A 21068-nucleotide genomic window follows, 5' to 3' on the forward strand; every position below is an offset into this window, starting at 1 on the left:
AGATAAAGGGAAACCAGGAAACAAGGAATCTAGACTCTCAGAAAGTCTTTGTCAAGATTCCATACCAAAGGTTATTTATAAAATTGAGTCACCAAGGATGGGAAGAAGCTTTTGTCACGGGTGGAGGGCTGGTTTAGAAAGAAGAATCAAAGGGGAGGAATAGAGCAGATAGATATAATCTATCCTTCTGCATATTTAACATCCCAAGAAGGACAGTCCGGAACAGACTCCAGTCTCAGAGACAACATCAAGTTCTTAACGGTCAGCCAAGGGGAAAACACTATAGCATGATTTCCCAGTGATGCAGGTAGCAAAAGACGTGGGTAAATTTCAGAAGACCAGGATTGTCAAGGGGGCCGTGAGTAGATGGACCCTAAACCCTCAGTCAGAACCAGAGGAAAAATCCAGGGTCCAGGCTCGTCCCTAAAGACTCTCCCAAGGGAACTTTCCAGTCCAGGCTGGCCCATGACCCTTGCCCCTGCATTTACCTTGAACAAAACCACAAGACTTTTGGATGGGGCCACAGTGTTTCAGGGGTGTAGTCTGGAAGTAGGTAATGGAGAGAAAGAAGAAATGGAAGATCTAAAAGAATTAGAGCCAGAAGTGCCTGGGTGGCTCAGTCATTTGAGTATCAACTCTTGATTTTGGCTCAAGTCATGATCTCATGGTTCGTAGGATCGAGCCCCATGCTGGGCTCTGTGCTGGCATCACAGAGCCCGGGATTCTCTCTTTCCTTGTGTCTCTCTGCCCCTCCCCCACTCATGTTTGCTCTCTTTCTCTCTCTCTCAAAATAAGTGAATCAACGTTTTATAAAAAGGAAAGGAAAGAAGAGAACAGAACAGAAAAGAATAGAAAAAAGAAAGAAAATAAATTAGAGCCAAATCTTGGAACAACAGAGGCTAAGCTAAGACATGAACAAAAGCGCACCATTTTCCCCGGGAAAGGCTGGAAGGGATCACAAGGACTCAACTGCCACAGCCCATGACACTAACCCCAGGGGCACCCTTGGAACCGGAAGAAGAATTTTGTGTCTTTCCTTTGTGTTTGCTTTGTTTTCATGACTATAAAGGGAAGCACTACTTTGCATAGTGACACTTATTCCTCTTGGTAAGCAGACAGAATGTTCTTAGATTCGAGACGTAAGGAAGAGTGCTCTAACAAATGAAAGTAGAGAGCCTCCCATCCTGGAAGTGTGGCATGTCAGAATGATAAAGGCCTCAAGAACAAATTGAGATCTGGAATGGAAATTTAACTGCAACTAGGCGGTCCAGTGTTGAGTCTCTATGAGTTGAAGTTCACAAATGACTAACACTTGGGGGATTGTTAATGGATATATGGAATGTTCATCCCTTCCCTTAAGAGGTATCATAATGGAGGTCTACTGGGCCTGCTCACTGAAACCTGGAGCTGGGGGGCTATAGGGCAAGGCTGGGGGCGCGTAGTGTATGCTCTTGCGTGGGTAGGGCCCCATGTCACCCTGAGGGGATTATCTGGAGAAAGCTAAGCAGGCAGCATGCCTGGCCTCCCCTGCCTTGGTGTCCCCACTTTTTTTGTTAGGCAAGTTTCTTTTTTTCTTATTTTGAAGAACTGAAGAGGCCTCCAAGCCTCCAAAACACACAGACTTGAGTCCAAAGATTCCTCAGTTTCATACTTGGACCCCTCTCGCCTGAGGCCAGACTCCTTCACCCCACCAAAAGGGCACTCCACAGAGATCAATCCTTCGTTAACACCAACCATGCCAACCTCCAGCTGCTCTGCCGGATCTGATCCGGGTCTGTCCCTAGCTTGTGTCTAAGCTCAGAGAACACACCAGATAGGGAGAGTAGCTCCTTCCTTAATCTCACAGGGACACACAGTATATCCATATCTGCCCACTCAGACACAGGCAGGTCTGGACTTAAGAACCACAAGCACATCAAACAATCATGTGTCCCAGCACACATTGGTCCACACGTGCACACCCACATGCACTCGGGCACTCTGACCCTGCCCAGGGCAGACGCAGACCCAGAGCAGAACACACTGACTGTACCATAGCTTGTTGACTTTCCACTTAATCTGTAACTTTTCCCTGCCCAGGCTTGCCGAACAGGCAGACTGAGGATCAACCCCAGGATCCACCCCTCCCTACTTTTGGGAGGGTGAGGGTCATAGCCTGGGGTCTCTGAAAATGTTAACCTTCCCATCTCCAAAACTGGCTAAATACTTGCTGCTTCTCTGCTTACTCAGGAATTCCAGCCACTTGGTAACTGCTCACCCAGGTGGAGCCTTCTGGTAAAACCCCAATCACTATGGGATCCCCTCTGCACAGGAGCCAGAGTCAGACCTAGCCCCCTGAAAGATCTGACCTCCTGACCCCCAAAAGGCTTATTTAGGAGGTAAGACTTCCAAAGTAGGCCAGGTCCTCTCCTCCAGTCCTTGCTAGGAACTAAGCCAACAACACGCAGCCACAGGGGAAACCTTGGTCTTTGCTCCAGCAACCAAGGGGAAGGAGCCCAGAGAGGGAAAAGACTTCACGGCTTTGGCACCACTGGCCGAAAAGTTCATGGTCAAAGCTACAGGATTTCCACTTTCTGGCAGCCTGGTTTCATCCCCATGATTCGTCCTCAATTCCAGCCGCGTCCCCTTCGAGACACCCAGAGTGAGGCCGTGAGGTGGGTGGGCCCAGCCACCCCACACGGGTGTGTCAGTCACAGTTTGGAGGATCACTCATCTACCCTGCAAGAAAGCCCCTTTCCTTCCCCCTGGGCTCTGGCTAGAGAAGCCAGAATCACCCCTGCCAGTACCCAGCCCTTTCTTCGAAGTCTGGCTCTCAGGGCATCCCCCTCACCGCTGTGCCACGCTGCCAGCCTAAGACTAAAGGAAAGCCGGCCCGTCTTTCCCATGTTCACAGCAACAAAAAGCACCAAAGTTCCTCCCCACCCCTCTCAACTCCTCTGAATGCCCCCCTACTTTGCTCACTTGCCCTACTGTCCTCCAAAGCCCCAGAATCAGAAAAGCAGCTAAGCTTCAGCTGAAATCCTCTCGGCCCCTTCTTCATTACCACCCTCAGCATGGCTCCAATCGACTGAGCTCTTAGTCCATGCCAGACGCCCCAAGCCTGTCAGGCAGGTCCTGGGTCACCTCCATTTTACAGATGAGGAAATGCAATAGACTGGGTGGGGGCAAAGGAGGACAGACTTATCCCTGCAGCTTCTATGTCTTTAAATGGAAAGACTCCTGATACCCGAGGCACCAATAATTCCAGCTTTGCCAATACTAAAGAAAAAATGTTAAGCAGCCATGCTCCTCCTCCCACCTCCCCCAAGGCACAGAATTTCTGGGAAGGCCCTGTTCCCATGACATGACTGGATTCCCAGTATTGAAGTAAAGGGGACAATATTTGCTGCGTTGACTAAAAATTAACCCAGTCTGTCTGTTCCCTAACCCTGTCCCAGAGGGACCCGAGAGCACAGTTTAGGAGCTCCCCAGTCCAAACACTGATCTTCCCCCTGTCCACTCCCCCAGATTCCATGAGTCAAGGGTCAGTACACTGGTGCAGAATTGTGGACCTCTGACGCACACGTCCCACCCCACCCCCACCTCTGGGGGCCTGAGCAGTGTTAATCCACAACCTCTTCTGGCTTGGAAAGCTGGGACAGGAGGGCTATGGGGGAAACTTAGGGGGGTAGCAGCTTAAAATGGAAAGAGGAGACCTGTTCCTAGGGCAAATAGTAGGCAGCTGGGCACAGCAGGCCGAGGCAAGGGGGATGCCAAGTGGCTGCCCTCCCCCCGTCACCCACTGAAGCTTAGCCCCAAGAGGAAAAGGAAAAAAGAGGAGCCTGATGCCCTCTGCCAAATGATTCCCAAGACAAGAAGGCCCAAGCCTTGGGACCTAGGAGGGACAGTGGCCTATTGACAGTGGAAGGCTAGAGAGAATAGTGGGGATAAGTCCCAAGCTCTGGCCATCTTATCTCACCAGAGCCCCTGCAGAGCTGTTGCACAACGCTAGGGGGCGCCTGTCACACGGTGCAGGGGGTCCTGTGATGATTAGGAGGCAGGGGCATAGCTTGCCAAGTAGGTACCTAGTTTCCACAGGATCCTCCAGGTTGCCCTTTCCCTCTCCAGATCTCTGTGTCCCCTGCATGGGTGAAGGACAGGCAAGGAGGGCAGGGCGGGCATTAGAGACCTGGGCCCTGTAATCCCAAGGGGATGTAAAGGCCAATTTGCATGACATCCACAGGATAATCACAAACTTCATACCATTTCCCTCAAAGCCCCTATCCCTATAGGATTAGATTTAGGGCCCTACCTAGCCAGGAAGGGGTGCTCAAGACCCTCTGAGGGCTCTTCTGTCCCATGTTCAAGTCAGTGAGAGAGGAGAAGGCTACCAGCCATCCTAATCTGGTGCCAGATACATACCCACTGGCCGGTGGAGGATGGATCTAGGAAGGGAAAGAGATCCCATTATACTCAGAGAGCCCAGGAGCTCAGCCCTCACTCCCAATCTGGTCTGGTACGAGTACCCCTCCTCTCCCACTGGCACGGGCATCTGTGCCCCAGGATCAGTGCCTTACTCCCTCTGGACACCCCCCACCCCCCCCACCCCCCGTTTTCCAGATGTGCCGGGTGCCAGGCTGGCATTTCTCCTAGTATATTTTCTGCTGACCCATCTCTCACTGCCTAGGGACAGGAAGGGCAGAGAGGCCCAAGGCCCAGACCCCTGGGGTCCACCTCCTTCCTGTTTTCCCTGCATCCTGCTTTCCTCCGCTAACAAGCTGCAGAGGATTGAGGAAGTGGAGCGGTCTGGGACCCAGGGCAGGAAGCTTGGGGCCGGAGTCCCAGCATCCGGACTGCAACAATGGAAGCTTCAAGCACCAGGAAAAGAGACAGACAGAGGCAGAGGGAGAGCAAATCAGAGTCAGAGAGGGAACAAGAAACAGAGGCAGAGATACAGAAAGGCAGAGAGAGAGATTCCAAAAGTAACAGAGACAGGCAGGAACAAAGAAAAACAGTGACCGAGACACGGAGAGAAAACAACAGAAAGGGCCTGAGGAGAAAGAGAAGCAGGACAACAAAAGCAGAAAGGGAACAAGATCGAGAAAGAGAAACTGATAACAGGCGGAAGTCATTGAGGAAAGGAGAACTCGGGAATGTTGGTCGTGAAACTAGAGACAGAGACGGAGCAGGAAATAACAAAAGAATAAGAAAGAAGGAAAGACAGAGAACGATCATAAGGAGACACTGAGAGAGTCTCACTGAGAAAAGGAAAAAGAGAAAGTGTAGGAAAGAGTTTAGGGCAAAGGGCCCTCTAAACCTCTCTCCCTCTCCCTCTCCCTCTCCCTCTCCCTCTCCCTCTCTCCCGCTCCTCCTTCCCGCCCCCCTCCCTCTCTCTCCCTCCTGTCTACTCCCTATCCCACACCCGTTAGGTTTCTACAGCTCTGGGCTGGGAGCCAAGACTTGCTTCTCCTCTGCCGCCTCAGAAGACACCTGCCAGGAGAGAGGAACGGGGTGCCTGTGTACCAGGGCAGGATGAGGTGCCCAGGCCTGGCAGAGACCTCTGTCTTCCCAATACCTCTCAAACAGCAAGGTGAGCTGCCCAGGGGCGTTGGGGAGGGGCAGCTCCGATGTCCCTCACCACCAAAGCCCCTCTTATTTGGATGTCCCGCTCCACCCCATCTCAATGTCAAAAGGCCACGCCCTGACTTCTTAGACCCCTGGGGTTTCACCTGTGGCCAGGATGAGGGAAGTCCCTGGATCAGGAACAGAAAGCCACCACCATCGCCCAACCCTTCCTCCAGTTATGCGGCCCCAGGCCGGTCACTTGCAGGCTGCTGGCTGGACCAAGTCACATAATGTTCCACTCTTACCCCAGCAGCCGGGACTGCCACGGAGACCTCTCTTCCCAAATAGGCACCCTTGACGAGGTTTGGGATGAAGGGCTGGGATACAGTCTTCCTTGCTGGTGGCAACAGGCTGCTAGGGACTCAATGGCAGTTTTCCTTAGGTGAGCCTGTCCTGTGCCGGCCCAGCCCTGCGAGGTACCTGCCTTCTCCTTAACTCACTGGAGATTTTCAAGGGCTTTCCAGGCCAGCCCAAACGGGGACGGGGCTTCTAGGAGGGAAGCATACCAGGGAGGGCATGCAAGGGCAGGGGCACCTTACCAGAGGGCTGGAGGCTTTCCTGGATGGCCTCGATCTCCGCCAGCTCCATGCACACGCCTTGCCCGTGCATCAGCGTGTGCAGGGGCTTCTCCACCCCCCGGGGCGGGTAGCAGCGCAGGCCCGAGCCGCAGCGGGGGGTATACACCCCACAGGGCATCCCCTTGCCCAGGGCGCAAGTGGCGCAACAGCCGCAGCCCGGCTCCCGCACCAGCTCCTCGCAGCCCACGGGGGGGCGGCAGCGCGCCAGCTTCTCCTCGGAGCAGGGCGGGCAGTGGATGGCTTCGTCGCCCAGGCTTGGCCCGGGCCCGGCGGCCAGCAGCAGCGCGGCCACGAGGCAGAGGGGCAGCATGACCGGGCTAGGACGGGGCGCGGGCGCGGGGCGTGGGAGGGAAGAACGCGCGCGCAGACTGGCCGCAGGGACACGCGGCGACAGCGCCCGGCGCGCCTGGAGGACCGACCCGGAGGGCTCGGGGAGACGGGGCGGCCCCGCGGACGGATAGGNTGGAAGATTCTTCCCCACCCCCGCCAAGGCGGCTGCAGTCCCCCCCCACCCCAACACTGAGAACGCGACCCCCTAACCTGGTCTCTCGGCTCCGCGGGGCCGAGCCCCTTCCACCCCACCCTAGAGCTTCCAGTCCCAACCACTGGAGATCAAGTCGAGTGAAGTGGGAAAAGGGCAGCCAAGTACCCAACGAGCGACCCAGAAGAGCCTGATGGCCCTAAGAAGTTAGTAGGCTTTCTTCCCACTTGCCCTTCCAACTTCCCTCCCCACCCCATCTCCCCAGGGCTCCTCTGGGTCCTGGTCCACTCTGCCTTCCTGAGAACTGAATCAACCGAACTCCTAGGGAAGGAGGTGCCAAGCCTCTTCTTCCCTCCCGGATGCTTGCTTCTTCTGCCCAACTCCCTCCCAGGAGGAAGACTGACCAGGGAGAATGCCACTCTCCTTGTGCAAATGGTGCATCGCACAACTCCAGGGGGCACCATTTCTCTCCTAGCCCCTTGTACATTTGTGTACATTTGTTATGACCGATTTCCAGCAGATGGCAGTCAAGCATTTCCAGGTAGGGTGTCTTTTCCTAATTCAGCCAGCGCTGCTATTTGGGCTAGTGTCTGGGGCTGACTAGGCCCTCTATGAGCCTGCTGGTGCCTGTTTCCCCCACCCTTGCCTAAGTCCTGCTAGGATTGGGAGGGACCCTACAGTAACATTTAAGCAAGGGCCCGTCTCCTGGGTTCTCGTCCTGGTCCCCAGTTCCCCAGGTACTCATCCATCCTCCCCCACAAAGCCTTCTGCTGTCCTGGAGCTGGCTGCACGGTAAGGGTGCCTGTCAGGACATATTTGGTGACCCACTGTGGATTTTGGGCGGTGGGAAGGGGGGCTTGGCCTAGAAAGCTCTAAGGCAGCCAAGCCAAAGTGCAGATCAGATCAGAGACCGCCTTCCGGACTCCCAGGACGGCGATCTTTCAGTCTCCCAAGCAGACCCTCTCCCACTTTCTCCAAGTGTAGAGTGTCCAGGTGACAGGAGGAAGACAGGGGCTGGAAGCTGAACTTGTAGAGACAGAGCCCAAAAGTTGCAAACTGACGGCACCTACTGGCAACTATCAAGACTGCAGGAGGTCTGGAGAGTTCTGACGGCAGGGGGTGGGGGGGAGGCTGGGGAGACAAGAATCTGGGATTCTCTCCCTGCTATTTCACAGACAAACTGGGGTCTTTTCTGTCTTGGATAAGGGCAAACAGGGCCAGGCTTCTTGCGTCCCTGGGTGAAGCCCAGCGGCCCCTGATTCAGGAAACTTCCCCCGGCCCTATCCCCCTTCATCGTCACTGAGCCACCAACATATTGCATGAACTTGGACACCACCCCTTGGAGCTAGAATGTCCCTAACTATAAAATGGAGGTACGTCATCTCCACCTAGCCTGCCTCTTGAAGCACTTGTAGGAATAAAATGGGACCTGAGAGAATGGTTCTGACCCCAATGCCAGACTTGCCCCCTAGACAGCAAGCCTGAGAGAGCTTACGGTGCTGGGACATGGAGGAAGGAGTGCAGGAGAGGCTGGATTGAAGCCAAGAGAAGTACCTGGGAGTGAACCATGAGTGCAGGTGAGTGTGGGAAATCCAGAAAGGTTTCCAGGTGAGACAGGAGCCCAGACCCCTATCCATCCACTGGTGTTCACCACCCCCACCCCCAAACATTACTGACTGAGATAATTCCAAAGAGGTAGGAAAATAGACATAAGTAGATCATTGAAGCACCTCCCCACCATTCATGCAACACGTGTGTACTGGACACTATGCATAGGCTCTGTGCTGCATTTGAGGACACAGAACTGGCTGAGGCCACTCCCTGCCCTCAAGTGGCTCACTGCCTAGTGAGGGGAGACAGGCATACAAATAAAATGAGTCTAAGAAGCATACAGGTGCCCTGGGAGACATCCATATGGGGCGCTGTGGGGACCCAGATGCACAAGTGGTCAGTTCTACATCCAGGACACATGGAAAGACTTCATGGAGAAGGTGATTCTTGAGCCAAACATCTTCCATGCCAGAGGAAGGAGCACAGGTGTTAGCAACAGGCCGCCCTGGATGCTGATCCCGGCTTTGTTGCTGGACTTACTAGGGAACCTGAAAAAAATCACTCTGAGCTTCATTGTCCTTACCTGGAAAATAGGGCTTGTGATAAGAAAGAAAGGATGGGGAGGGAGAGAGAGAATCTTAAGTAGGCTTCATGCTCAGAGACTCAGGACTCAATGACCCTGAGATCACAAGCTGAGGGGAAATCAAGAATCAGATGTTTAACCAACCAAGCCACCCAGGTGCCCCATATTATGTATATTTTGCCTATTCCATCAGATAAGATGCTCTCTAGAGCAAGCCCATGAGATTGGGGTCTCCCTGAGGGCAGGACTATCAATTCTCTAAGATGCCCAGCCTGAACCCAATAGAGGTTTGATACTAAACCAATAAGGGAGCTAATGAGACTCTAAGCAACAAGGCAGGAAGGGTATGGGTCGGAAGAAGTGGGCAGGGAGTGGGGATTTTTCTCAGTCTCCTGTCAGAAGCATCTTCCTGGTGCCCTGGGTGTCCAGAAGCTTAGGGACAGACAAGGATGCTGAGGGGGAGGCAGAGGTTGTTTTTCTTTTCTCTCTTTTTTTTAAAGTTTGTTTTCTTTTAGTAATTCAGTGTGGGGCTGGAACTCACAACCCTGAGATCAAGAGTCGCATGCTCTTCTGACTGAGCCAGCCAGGTGCCCCATAGAGGTCCTTTTTCTAGTAGAGCCCTGGGCTGGCTGGTAAAGATAGCAGGGAAGGCCAAGTTTATGCCCCTGGGGGTTCCAGGTGGTGCTCAGTCCTCAAGGGGGCAGCAACCAGGTGGAGAAAACCAATGAGCAGAGTGGCTTGCGCAAGTGTCTCTCTCCCTCTTTTTCTGCCCCTCCCCCGCTCGCATGCATTCTCTGCTGCACTCTCTCTCTAAAAAAAAAAAAAAAAAAAAAAAAAAAAAAAAATTAACACATAATAGGGGTGCCTGGGTGGCTCAGTTGATTAATCATCTGACTCTTGATTTCAGCTCTCAAGTCATGACCTCGCAGTTTTATGATTTCAAGCCCTGTGTCGGGCTCTGCGCTGACAGTAGATCAGCTGAGGAAGATTCTCTTCTCTCTCCCCCTCCCCTGCTCACACTGTCTTGCTCAAAAATAAGTAATAAATTTTTAAAACTTTTTAAAAATACACATAATAATGAAAGCTGATACCTAATGAACACGAGCCATGTGGTTCTAAGTGCTTCACTCATGTACTTCACAACAATCTCATGAAGTAGGAGTTATCATTATCCCTTTTTAAGATAGGGAAGGGAGACTAAAGCACTGAAAGATATGTAACTTACTCAAGGTCATACAATAAGTAAGTAGAAAAACAGGGGTCTGAACCCATACAGTCTGGCTCCAGAGTCTATATGATTAACTCATGTTTCACAGCCTTCCAAACAGCCATCAGAAGTATTCTAAACAACAGCCGAGGGAAAAAGACTGTGGTACAGAGTGCAGGATGGGTGTGGAGGAGGAGAGTGGAAGTGGCATCGACATAGAAATAGGCCCCAGACCTCCCCAATAACTTTGGCTTCCAAGCCCCTGTCTGGCCACCCTGGACTTCCCAGTGTGCCTACACTGAATAGGGGGCTCAGCTCCCTTCCATGCCTGCTGATGGCCAGACCCCAGGTAGGATATCTTCCAGGGGTCGCTGCAGGTGTGCTCTGAGCAATGGCACATCAGTACCGCTGTCTTCGTGCACTAGGGTCCCATCCTGGGAAAGAACAGATCAGGAGAGCTAGGATCTCTGTGGAGACCCAATAGTACAGAGGGAAGCCTGCTTCAGAGGCTAGAACCTGAGTCCTTCCCTCAGGACATGTGGCTTGAGAAATGGACACCCAGACAGAGGATGGGGAGGGGAGAGGAGAGCCCATCTGCAGTTGAGCTGGCCAGGATCCGGTTTCATATCTCCAGTCCAAGCAGCTTGGCCACTTGCCAGCTTTATGACCACTTCCCCTTCCTCAGCTTCAGTTTTACCATCTGTAAAATGGGGGAGGGGAACTCATTAAATTGTGAACCCCCTTCTAGCATGGGCAGTCTAGGAATCTAGAACCTCTGGAGTCTTTTTGCCTGGTCCCAGGCCCGATCCCAGCATGGCTCCAAGCCCCCCAGAGTTTGCACTGTTTCCAAGCCAACTAGCACTCACGGAATCACTTTCTCATTGGTCAAAGAATGTGTAGGAGACAAGCCAAGTGAAGGATGTTGAGTCCTATGAGAGTTCTGTTACTGCCCAGGGAGGTGATGAGGCTCACTCAAGGGCATACAGCTAGTAATTCATAGAGCCAAGACTTAAGCCAAATATGTTTACTACCTTCTAGAGACTAAGTGGCCCGAGCCATGTGGCCTCTGTTGCCAGAGCACTGCTAGTGAGCCATGGGCTAAGGACTCAAGGAAGGTTGGGGTAGGAGGAGATGAAGGAGGTACATACAACCTGGGAGAATCCATGCAGGTGACGCTTGCAAAAGTACAGAAACAGAGCGGACTCTGGGAAGAGAGTGACAGATGTGAGGAAGGGGAAATTATTTGCCCTGACACCTGTTGAGACAAAGAGCAGGGTACCTGCTTGCCAGGGTGCCTCTTGGCCTGATAGCTCAGAAGCCCAAAATCAGAGCAGACCCTGTGTCTTTCTCTCACAGAACCTCTAGGCCTCTAGGCCCTGCCTGCTACCCCCCCAACCCTGGGGAACAGAGTGCTCCCTACCTCCTAGAGAACTCCAAAGAGACTCTCCCAAGGGACTGCTGAACCCAGACTGACCCTTCAAACGGATTCTAAGCATAGAGAGACCCCACAGGGGAGTCCTCAGACTTAGCAAAACCCCAGAAAGAGGCCCTGGGATCCAGAGAATTCCCCAATACGCATTTACACAGGGGCTCTTACTCCCTGACTGCACACCTCCTCTTTCCACACCAGCACTAGGTCACAAATATCCCGTCATGCCTTCTCTGTATCCCCAAGCCTCTCTGCTGGCCCCCTCGTCCCATGCCAAGAGCCAGAATCTTCTCACACCCACCTTTATGTCGCCTCCTTTCCGCCTCCCCACCCCTGTTCACTTCACCTCAGCCTTCCTCTTTTCCTTACCCAGGAGAACATCCTGGCCTAAAGGGCCTCCGAAACTTGGTGGTAACCAGACATCCCAACCCAACTGGGGAAAAGTGGCTTCCAGGAGGGGTGAGTGTATTGTTAAGTGAGGAAGGGGAAAGGGAGCAACTGTGGCCTCCATTTCCTCATCTGCAAAATGGGAATGATACCACACGTACCTCATAGGGCTGTTATGACAAGCTGTACAGAGTGCTTGCTTTTACCTCATTTAATAAATAGATATGGAAAAACATACTGAGATACCACTTTATATCCACCAGATTGGTTAAAAAAAATTTTAATGTTTATACATGTATTTTGAGAGAGAGAGCTTGCATGCCTCATGGGCACAGAGAGGGGGGAGGGGCAGAGAGGGAGAAAGAGAGAGAGAGACCCAAGCATGCCCCACACTGTCAGCACAGAGCCCAATGAGGGACTCACACAAACCCTGAGATCATGACCTGAGTCGAAATAAAGAGTTGGACACTTAACTGACTGAGCCACCCAAGTGCCCCAGATTAGTAACAATTTTAAATACTGAGCACCAAGTGTGGAGTAAGAGAACTGTCATCTAATGCCAGGAAGAGAACAAATTTGTACAACTGCTTGGAAGCAACCGACAATTCTATCCTGAGATATATACCCGCTAGAAATGCGTGTGTGTGTGTGTGTGTGTGTGTGTGTGTGTATTTCAAAACACACATATGAGTGTTCATAGCAGCATTATTCAGAATAGCTAAACACTGGCATTAATAGTAGAACAGATAAATCTATGATTGGATGAACTATCGCTATACCAACAACACAGATGAATCACAAATTGAACAAGAGATTACTATTGTAGGATTCTATTTATAAAGAATTCAAAAAGAAGCAAAACTATTCTATGGTTTTAGAAATCAGGATAGGAGTTACTTTGGGGGAGAATGGTGGAAGCACTTACTAGAAAGGGTCTTGTGGGGTACAGGTGATATTTATTATTTAGTTACATGGTGTATTCACCTTATGAACATTCATTGAGCTAAACATTTCTTATTTCTGCACTTTTCTGCATGTGTATTATACTTTAATTTTTTTAAGAAAAAACTTTTTTGTTTATTTTTCTTAAAGAGTGCTGGCTCTCAGGTAGGCTGCCTGGACTGGATTCTTGGCAGTAGGTTTGGGATAAGTGAGCACACCTCTCTACACCTCAGCGTCCTCACCTTTGTATTAAATGACCCTTATGTAGGGCGGCTATCATGATTGAATGAATATGTGTAAAACGCTTACAGTGGTGCCTGCTACGCATTAATGTACCCAGTGAGTGTTGGTCATTAGCCATGACCAGCCAAGTGAGTGCGATTAAGAGCCTGGAGCCAAAATGCCTGCACTAAAACCTGGATTTGCCATTTACTAGCTCTGTGACTTTGGCCAAGTGACATCCTCCCTCTTATCCTTAAATACCCTCAGTTGTGGAGGGCCAACGGCAGCACAGCCTGATAGAGCTGTATGAGAACCTACAGAAACAATGCATAGAGGCACTTAGCACAGTGCCCACTACAGAGAAAGGCTCAATACGCGTCAGCTGTTATTATTATTGATCACCATGGCAACCCTATAAACCCATTTTATAGATGGTGCTCCAAGTAGTTAGTAAAAAGACTGGCTTAAGGTCACATGCAACTAAATGTGATTTAAACCCAGCTGTGTGATGATGGAACCCAGGCTCCAACTGGCACCCCCACGCCACCTCCAGAGGCACCATAGCCTTGGAGAATTTTGCCCAAACCCGAACAGCACTTCTTCCTCCTGCCAGGCTGCCCTGCTGCAGCGGAAGCTCTTGCTGAACCCAGTAGCTGCAGCTGTCAGGGTTCTGTGTGCCCAGAGGCTGCTGTGCCTGTCCTGCCTGGCGGGCTCTGGCACCAATCTGACAATTCTGGTGCCCTCGGGCTGCTGAGGATGTAGCCCAGAGCCCAGCTCTAGCCCCGGCTGTGGGAAGAGAGGGTCTCAGAGAGAAGCCACGCTGCCCATGAGGGCTTCTGGTTGCCTGGGGCCTCTTCTACCGCAAACTTTGATTTTCCTTGCCCTGAGAGAGGTAGCGGTAGTCCTAAAGATGGCTGATGAGGACTGGAGAAAAACTTGAGGGAAAGGGATAGGGCTGCAGGGGCCCCGAAAGAAGGGCCAACCTGCCTGGAGCCCCTAATCCACAGAGCCCCCACCTTCTCCTCTCCTGAAACCTGGATTCCTCCCAGCCTCACCCCCTCAGTCCTCACGGTGTCCAGAGGCTTGATGCTTGGAGCCAGTAATCCTCAAGATCTGTGCAGTCTGTTCCTCACCCCCACCCAGTCTTGATGATCTAAAAAGCAGCAGAAGTTGGGCCCCACGCCAGGGAAAGCCAGACGGCGGGCAATGGAGAAAAATTTGGCCTCAGGCTGGAGTACATGGGCTGTGGGGCAGGGAACTCTGGTCTTGGCAGTCATAGCTAGGGGTTCAAATCCCAACTTGGTCCTGACTAGCCATATGCTGTGGGCTTGTCACTTCACCACAATGATCCTCAGTTTCTTCATCTGTAAAATGGGGATGTCAGTCCCTACTTCAGTCCACAGGACTGTTAAGGAGGATCAGATGAGGCTACCTATATAAGTGTAAGGACATAGATACCTGAAAGCAAGTCACCAATTAGTGGTGTCATTATTGTGACCTTTTTTGATTCTAAGATTCTATGATGCTTTGAGGTGGAAGGATACAAAGAAGGGGAGAGGGTACTGATAAGAGAGAGTGAGACTGAATGTGGAGCAGGGCACAGAGCTGGAAGGCAGAGAAAGATGAATAGGTGTGATGAAATGAAGAGCTTGGGAGGGATGGGGGAGGAAGATTTATAGACAGATATGAAACCAAAGATCCCCGTCCAGACTCCCCCTCTTCATTCATTCATTCATTCACTCATTCATTCTTCAGATGAAGGAATGAGGCAGTAGCTGCCAAATTGGCCCGGGCCTCAGAGCCTGCATCTAGCCGGAGGCCTGCTCCCAGCAGCACCCAAGGGCTCTTTCAGGGTGAGAGACTGGATGGGAGCGGGGTGTCTCTGTAGCTCCAGGCTCACAAATCAAAGTCAGAGGTAGGGGAGCAACTAGCTCCTAGGAATGCCTGTCCCCTCCCCTACTCCCACCCTGACTCTCATTAAGAAATGGGAGGGGGACCCAAAAGGCCTGGGTTCAAAGAACTAGTTGTTTGATAGTGTTGGAAAACCCACATATCAAAATTGGTGTCAGAATTATAGGAACCATTAGTGTGGGACCCAGAGAGAGAGGAGGAACCCCGTCTTTTATGGAGGCTTCGTGACAGAGGCATGATTAAATCATTGGCCAATAGTGACTGACTCAATCTCCTGCACTTCTCCCCTCCCCAGAGGTAGGGGGTTGGAACAGTTCCCTCTCTCTAATCACTGGGGTGTCTCCCTGGCAACCAGCCCCCACCTCAGGTTACCTAGGGGCTTTCCAAAAGCTGCCTCATTAACATAACAAAAGACACCTTTAAGGCTCTCATCACTGAGGAAATTCCAAGCGTTTTAGAAGCTCTGTGTCAGGAACAAAGACCAAATATATATTTCTTATCAAAACATCATACCTTCCAAGGACATTCTCTGGGATTTCCGCCAATTTCAGAACTGGGTAGAAAGTGACAGGTCCAAGTGACCCCATTCCCCACCACATTAGGAGACATCCTGGCTTTCTCACCCCATCCTCCAGGCCAGCTTTCAGCCTATTACACCTCTCTCTGAGCCTCAGTTCCCCCATCTGTACAATGAGGAGGTTAAATTGGGGAATCTAAGAACCAGCCTAGTTTTAATCTCCTCTCTTCCAAGGAGATCCAACCCTGCTCCTGTCCTGTCCTGTTCGGCCTCCTGAATGTCAGGTAAGTGCCTATCTGGGTGAGGAATTTCAGGAACTTTGGGACCCTCTGAGATGGCAGTGGGGGTAGGGGAGGGGAAGAGGAGGAAGATTGAGGAGCAATCTTAACCTGGTCTTAACTTGATCCCCACCTCGCTGCTGAGCCCAGGTGAGACATGTTGATGGAAGAGCACCTCATCTGTCCACACCCCCAGCTCACTCTATCCTCAGAAGTGATCTGGGAATGGGGCGCTTGGGTGGCTCAGTTGGTTAAGCATCTGCCTTCAGCACAGGTCATGATCTCACGGTTCATGGGTTCAAGCCCCCTGTTGGGCTTTCTGCTGTCTGCTCAGAGCCAGCTTTGGATCCTGTCCCCCTCTGTCTCTGCGCCTCCCCCTCTCAAAACTTAACTAATTAATTAGAAAAAGTGATCTGGGAAGAACAGAAAATCTAAGAGAAGGATTGGAGATAAGGGGCTTGTGAATGAGATTGCCTGGGCTTTCTCTGCACCTACTCCAGTTAGAACCAAGGTTCATTCACCCTAGTACAGAATTCTCCCCACTTTTCACTTCATGAGGATGCAGCCTTACTCAGGAAAAGTCTCCTCTAGGACTCTTGCAGCTGACCCGTTCTGCCCCTTCTGGGTTTTGATTCCATCAACTCCCTCGCTGAGTCTTTGAGTTCAAGTTACAAAGGCTCTGGGATAGCCCCAGTGTCCACAAAGGCAGTGCAGCCAATGTCAGCAATGGGTACTGAGTCTTCCACTGAATCCCAAGAGTGTGGAGCAAACTGTTGGTACACTGGGTCCAAGCTTCCAGGGGGGTAGTAAACAGAGGCATGTGTGGACCTTTCCTTTCACTTCGGGGTTTGACCCTTTGGCTGGCTGTCCCTCCAGAGTTGGCACTGATGGCCTGCCACTGGGTATGCTGCCCCCAGGTGGACAACGATAGTACTGACAGCATTCACAGTGGGTCTCCTGGGGAGTGGGCATTGTACTAGGTGCTGAAGTTTCCAAAGGTCCTTCAGAAGAGCTTGTGGCCAGAAGAGGGAGACCTGCTGGTAAACACACCAGGATCAGTGCTTTTAACAAAGAGAAATGTACTGGATGCCAAGAAAGCACAGACGAGTCAGAGTGCATGATTAGAGAGAACTTCAAAGGGAAGTGATGTGGGATCTGTGTCTTGAAAGATAAGTAGAAATTTACAATCTAGAGGAAATTACCTAACCCCCTTAATCCTCAGTTTTCTCAGTATAAAGGGTTGGTGTAAAGATTAGGGGGAAAATTATGTAAGGGGTTTATTACCGTGTCTAGTACATAATTGGCACTCAGAAAACTTATATATTGTATGATTTTTAGGAATTGGCTCCAATGGTGGGGGTTGGCAGGTCTGTAATTTGTAAGCAGACTGGCAGCTGCAGACTCTTGTGGTATTTCTGTTCCAGTCCTGAGGTGGAATTCTTTCTTTTCTGAGAAACCTCCATTTTTCTCTCCTAAGGCCTTCAACTGATTGGATGAGACTCACCAGCATTACAGAGGTGTTACAATCCTTTTTCTCAAAGTCAACTGATTGTAAATGCTAATTACATCTACAGAATACCTTCACAGCAACATCTAGATTAGTGTTTGACCCGATTACTGGATGCCATAACCTAACCACATTGACACAGAAAATTAACCACCACAGGGGCACCTGGGTGACTCAGTCGGTTGAGCATCTGGCTTCCACTCAGGTCATGATCTCACGGTTCATGGGTTCGAGCCCCGTGTCGGGCTCTGTGCTGACAGCTAGCTCGGAACCTGGAGTCTGTCTTCGGATTCTGTGTCTCCCTCTCTCTCTGGCCCTCCCCTGTTCACGCTGTCTCTCTCTCTCTCTCTCTCTCTCTCTTTCTCTCTCTCTCAAAAATAAATAAAAATATAAAAACATTTTTTTAAAAAAGAATATTAACCATCACAGAGGTCATTCCAAGCAGAGGCTTCTCCAGACAGGGACTATGTTACATTTTTCTACTTGATTATGCTTTCTGAGAAGTCACTCTTTGGTAAATGGGACTATGTTTGAATATTATAAACAATTTAGAGTACAGTTTACAGAAACATAAACTCCTATGTAAAATCACCATAACATCTTAAAGTTAGAAGGGATATTGTAGCTCATTGAATATAACCCTCACTTTGGAGACATCTCTCTTACAACATACTTAGAAAATGGTCATCTAGACTCCAATACTTCAGTGGTAGAAAAGTCCCTAGATCCTAAGAATGTCCATTCTTGACCAGCTCTAATTGGAAACTTTTTCTTTACATGGTCCTTTCTTAACATCAGCTCCTCTCTTATTCTTTTCTACTTATCAAACACAAATCTTATCTTGAATTTTTCCCATCCTTGAATAGAATACTTCCTTGCTTGCCCTAAATGTTTATTTATCGGGTCAAAATTCTTTCTTGTTTTTAATTTTTTTAATTCTGGTATATTATGTACAGTGTTATATTAGTTTCAAGTATATAATATAGCGATTCAACAATTCTATACATTATTTAATGCTCATCACGACAAGTGTACTCTTAACCCCCTTCACCTATTTTACCCATCTCCCCACCCACCTTCCCTCTGCTAAGCATCAGTTTGTTCTTTATATTTAAGAGACTGGGTTTTTTGTTTGTCTCTTTTTTTCTTTGTTTTGTTTCTTAAATTCCACATATGAGCGAAATCATAAGGTATTTGTCTTTCTCTGACCAACTTATTTCACTTAGCATTATACCCTCTAGATTCATCCATGTTGTTGGAAATGACAAGATTTCATTCTTTTTAATGGCTGAGTAATATTCCATTGTGTGTCTGTATGTACCACATCTTCTTTATCCATTCCTCTATAGATGGACACTAGGGTTACTTCCATATTTTGGCTATCATAAATAATGCTGCAATAAACTTAGAGGTACATATACCTTTTCGTATTCTTTGGATAAATACCCACTGGTGGAATTACGGAATCATATGGTAATTCTATTTTCAGTTTTTTGAGGAACTCAGTAGCTGCACCAGTTTGTATTCTTACCAACAGTGCACATGAATTCCTTCTTCACACCCTCGCCAACACTTGTTTCTTGTGTTTTTCATTTTAACCATTCTGACAGGTGTGAGATGATATCTCACTGTGGTTTTGATTTACATTTCCCTAATGATTAGTGATGTTGAGCCTCTTTTCATGTGTATGTCGGCCATCTGTATGTCTTCTTCAGAGAAATGTCTCTTCATGTCTTCTGCCATTAACTTTTAAATTGGATTATTTGCTGTCTTGGTATTGAGTTGTATAAGTTCTTTATATATTTTGGATACTAACCCCTTACCAGATATATCATTTGCAAATATCTTCTCCCAGTCAGTAAGTTCTCTTTTTGTTTTGTTTCCCTTGCTGTGCAGAAGTTGTTGGTTTTTTATTTTTTTAATTTGTTTATTTTGAGAGAGAGAGCGCCCACACGAGCATGGGAGGCTCAGAGAGAGAGGGAGAGAGAATCCCAATTAGACTCCCCATTGAGAGCATGGAGTCTGACATGGGGCTGGAACCCATGAACTTCAAGATCATGACATGAACTGAGATCAAGAGTCAGATACTTAACTCACTGAGCCACCCAAGTGCCCATAACGTTTATTTGGATTTAGTCCCAGTAGTCTATTTTTGCTTTTGTTTTTCTTTTCTTAAGAGACGTATCTAGAAAAAATGTTGCTATAGCCAATGTCAGAGAAATTACTGCCTGTGCTCTGTTCTAGGATTTTTATGTGCCAGGTCTCATATTCAAATCTTTAATCCATTTTGAGTTTATTTTTGTGCATAGTATAAGAAAGTGGTCCAATTTCATTATTTTGCATGTAGCTGCTTCAGTTTTCCCAGCACCATTTGTTAAAGAGACTTTCTTTTTCCCATTGCGTATTCTTGTCTAGTTTGTTGTAGATTAAGACCATATAATTGTGGATTTGTTTCTGGGCTTTCTATTCTCTTCCATTGATCTATGTGTCTATTTTTATGTTATTTTGGTTACTACAGCTTTGTAGTAGATCTTGAAATCTGGGATTGTGATACCAAAATGTCTTTCTTAAATATTCAAAAGGCTTCAAGACAGCTTAATTTTAAAAGCCCATGTAGGGGCGCCTGGGTGGCTTAGTCGGTTAAGCATCCGACTTTCGCTTAGGTCATGATCTCGTGGTTCGTGGGTTTGAGCCCCGCATCGGGCTCTGTGCTGACTGCCAGCTCAGAGTCTGGAGCCTATTTCGGAGTCTGTGTATCCCTCTCTCTCTGACCCTCCCCTGCTCACGCTGTCTCTCTCTCTCCAGAAATAAATAAAAATATTTAAAAAAATAAATAAATAAAAGCCCATGTAGGCTTTCTCCTATTGCATCTTCTAGCTCTTCTAGAAAGGACTGCCAGCTCCTACTGAGTCTTCTCTGTACTCTGTCAAATCTCCACCTGCCTGTTTCTGTAGCTTCTTTCTTTTCATGATCAAGAAGGAAGAGAGAGAGAGAGATGTAAGCAGCATTTAGTTGCAGGCCTTTGGGAAATACCATGATTTTCTTCAATCCCAAACAGATTGAAGGGTGCCTGGTGGCTCAGTCAGTTGAGTGTCTGACTCTTGATTTCAGCTCAGGTCATGATCTCATGGTTTATGGAATCAACCCCCATGTCAGGCTCTGCAATGACAGCATGGAGCCTACTTGGGATTCTCTCCTTCTCTGTCTGCCCCTCCCCTGCTCATCCTTTCTCTCGGTCTCTTTCAAAATAGATAAATAAACATTAGGAGCACCTGAGTGGCTCAGTCAGTTAAGCGTCTGACTTGTGCTCAGGTCCTGATCTCACTGCTCATGAGTTTGAGCCCCACCTCGGGCTGTGTGCTGACAGCTAAGATTCAGTCTTCCTTTTCTCTCTGCCCCTCCCCTGCTTGCTCTCTCTCAAATATAAACATAAAAAAAAATTTTAAATTAACAAAATAGATAAATAAACATTAAAAAAACAGATTGAAGAACATTTCTATTTTCTTCGGTGAATAACACTCCTGGCTCTTCTCCACCCCTTTTCAACTCACCTGGTCTCTCAGATCACCTGGGAAGGGGCTCTGTAGACCTGAACCTGGCCCTGATGGCCATGGGGGTATCAACAGGAGGGACAGCTGTCAGGTTAGTATCAGCCAGCAGATTCTCCTGAGATGCCCTTTTTTATTCCTCTTCCTAGGTAGATGATTCTGACACAGCGTCCCTCAGTGATGGCCTTCTGTGCTCCAGAGTGACCAGGTAAACTGTGCCAGGAGAGGGAATTCAGGTATCAGAGACTATCAAGAGACTCAGTCCAACCCTCCCTCCCCTTCTTGGTGTAAGAAGCCAAGAGAATAGAGAGGCCCAGCCCTGG

General features: G+C 49.3%; 1 protein-coding gene and 1 long non-coding RNA gene across 3 annotated transcripts in view; one reads left to right on the top strand and one right to left on the bottom strand.

Annotated features, from left to right (window-relative positions):
- Positions 1 to 6638, bottom strand: part of IGFBP4 (insulin like growth factor binding protein 4) — a 14454-nt gene extending 7816 nt beyond the window's left edge. Inside the window, exon 1 of the mRNA XM_077779257.1 lies at positions 6144 to 6638. Within this exon, the coding sequence (XP_077635383.1) occupies positions 6144 to 6492 (349 nt within the window). The 5' untranslated portion in view covers positions 6493 to 6638. The remainder of the gene's footprint in view (positions 1 to 6143) is intronic.
- An 85-nt stretch (positions 6639 to 6723) lies between these two features.
- On the top strand, positions 6724 to 9878 carry LOC144244075 (uncharacterized). 2 transcript variants are annotated; one of them, XR_013338828.1, is made up of 5 exons: positions 6724 to 7204; positions 7643 to 7757; positions 7870 to 8036; positions 8123 to 8240; positions 9705 to 9878. It is a non-coding gene; the product is annotated as an uncharacterized LOC144244075 (long non-coding RNA). The 2 variants fall into 2 exon arrangements; XR_013338827.1 differs by having other exon boundaries at positions 7648 to 7757.
- Positions 9879 to 21068: the final 11190 nt, after the last annotated feature.

This window comes from Crocuta crocuta, unplaced genomic scaffold, assembly GCF_008692635.1.
Source record: "Crocuta crocuta isolate KB4526 unplaced genomic scaffold, BGI_CrCroc_1.0 scaffold68, whole genome shotgun sequence".
In the NCBI taxonomy this organism is placed as follows: domain Eukaryota; kingdom Metazoa; phylum Chordata; class Mammalia; order Carnivora; family Hyaenidae; genus Crocuta; species Crocuta crocuta.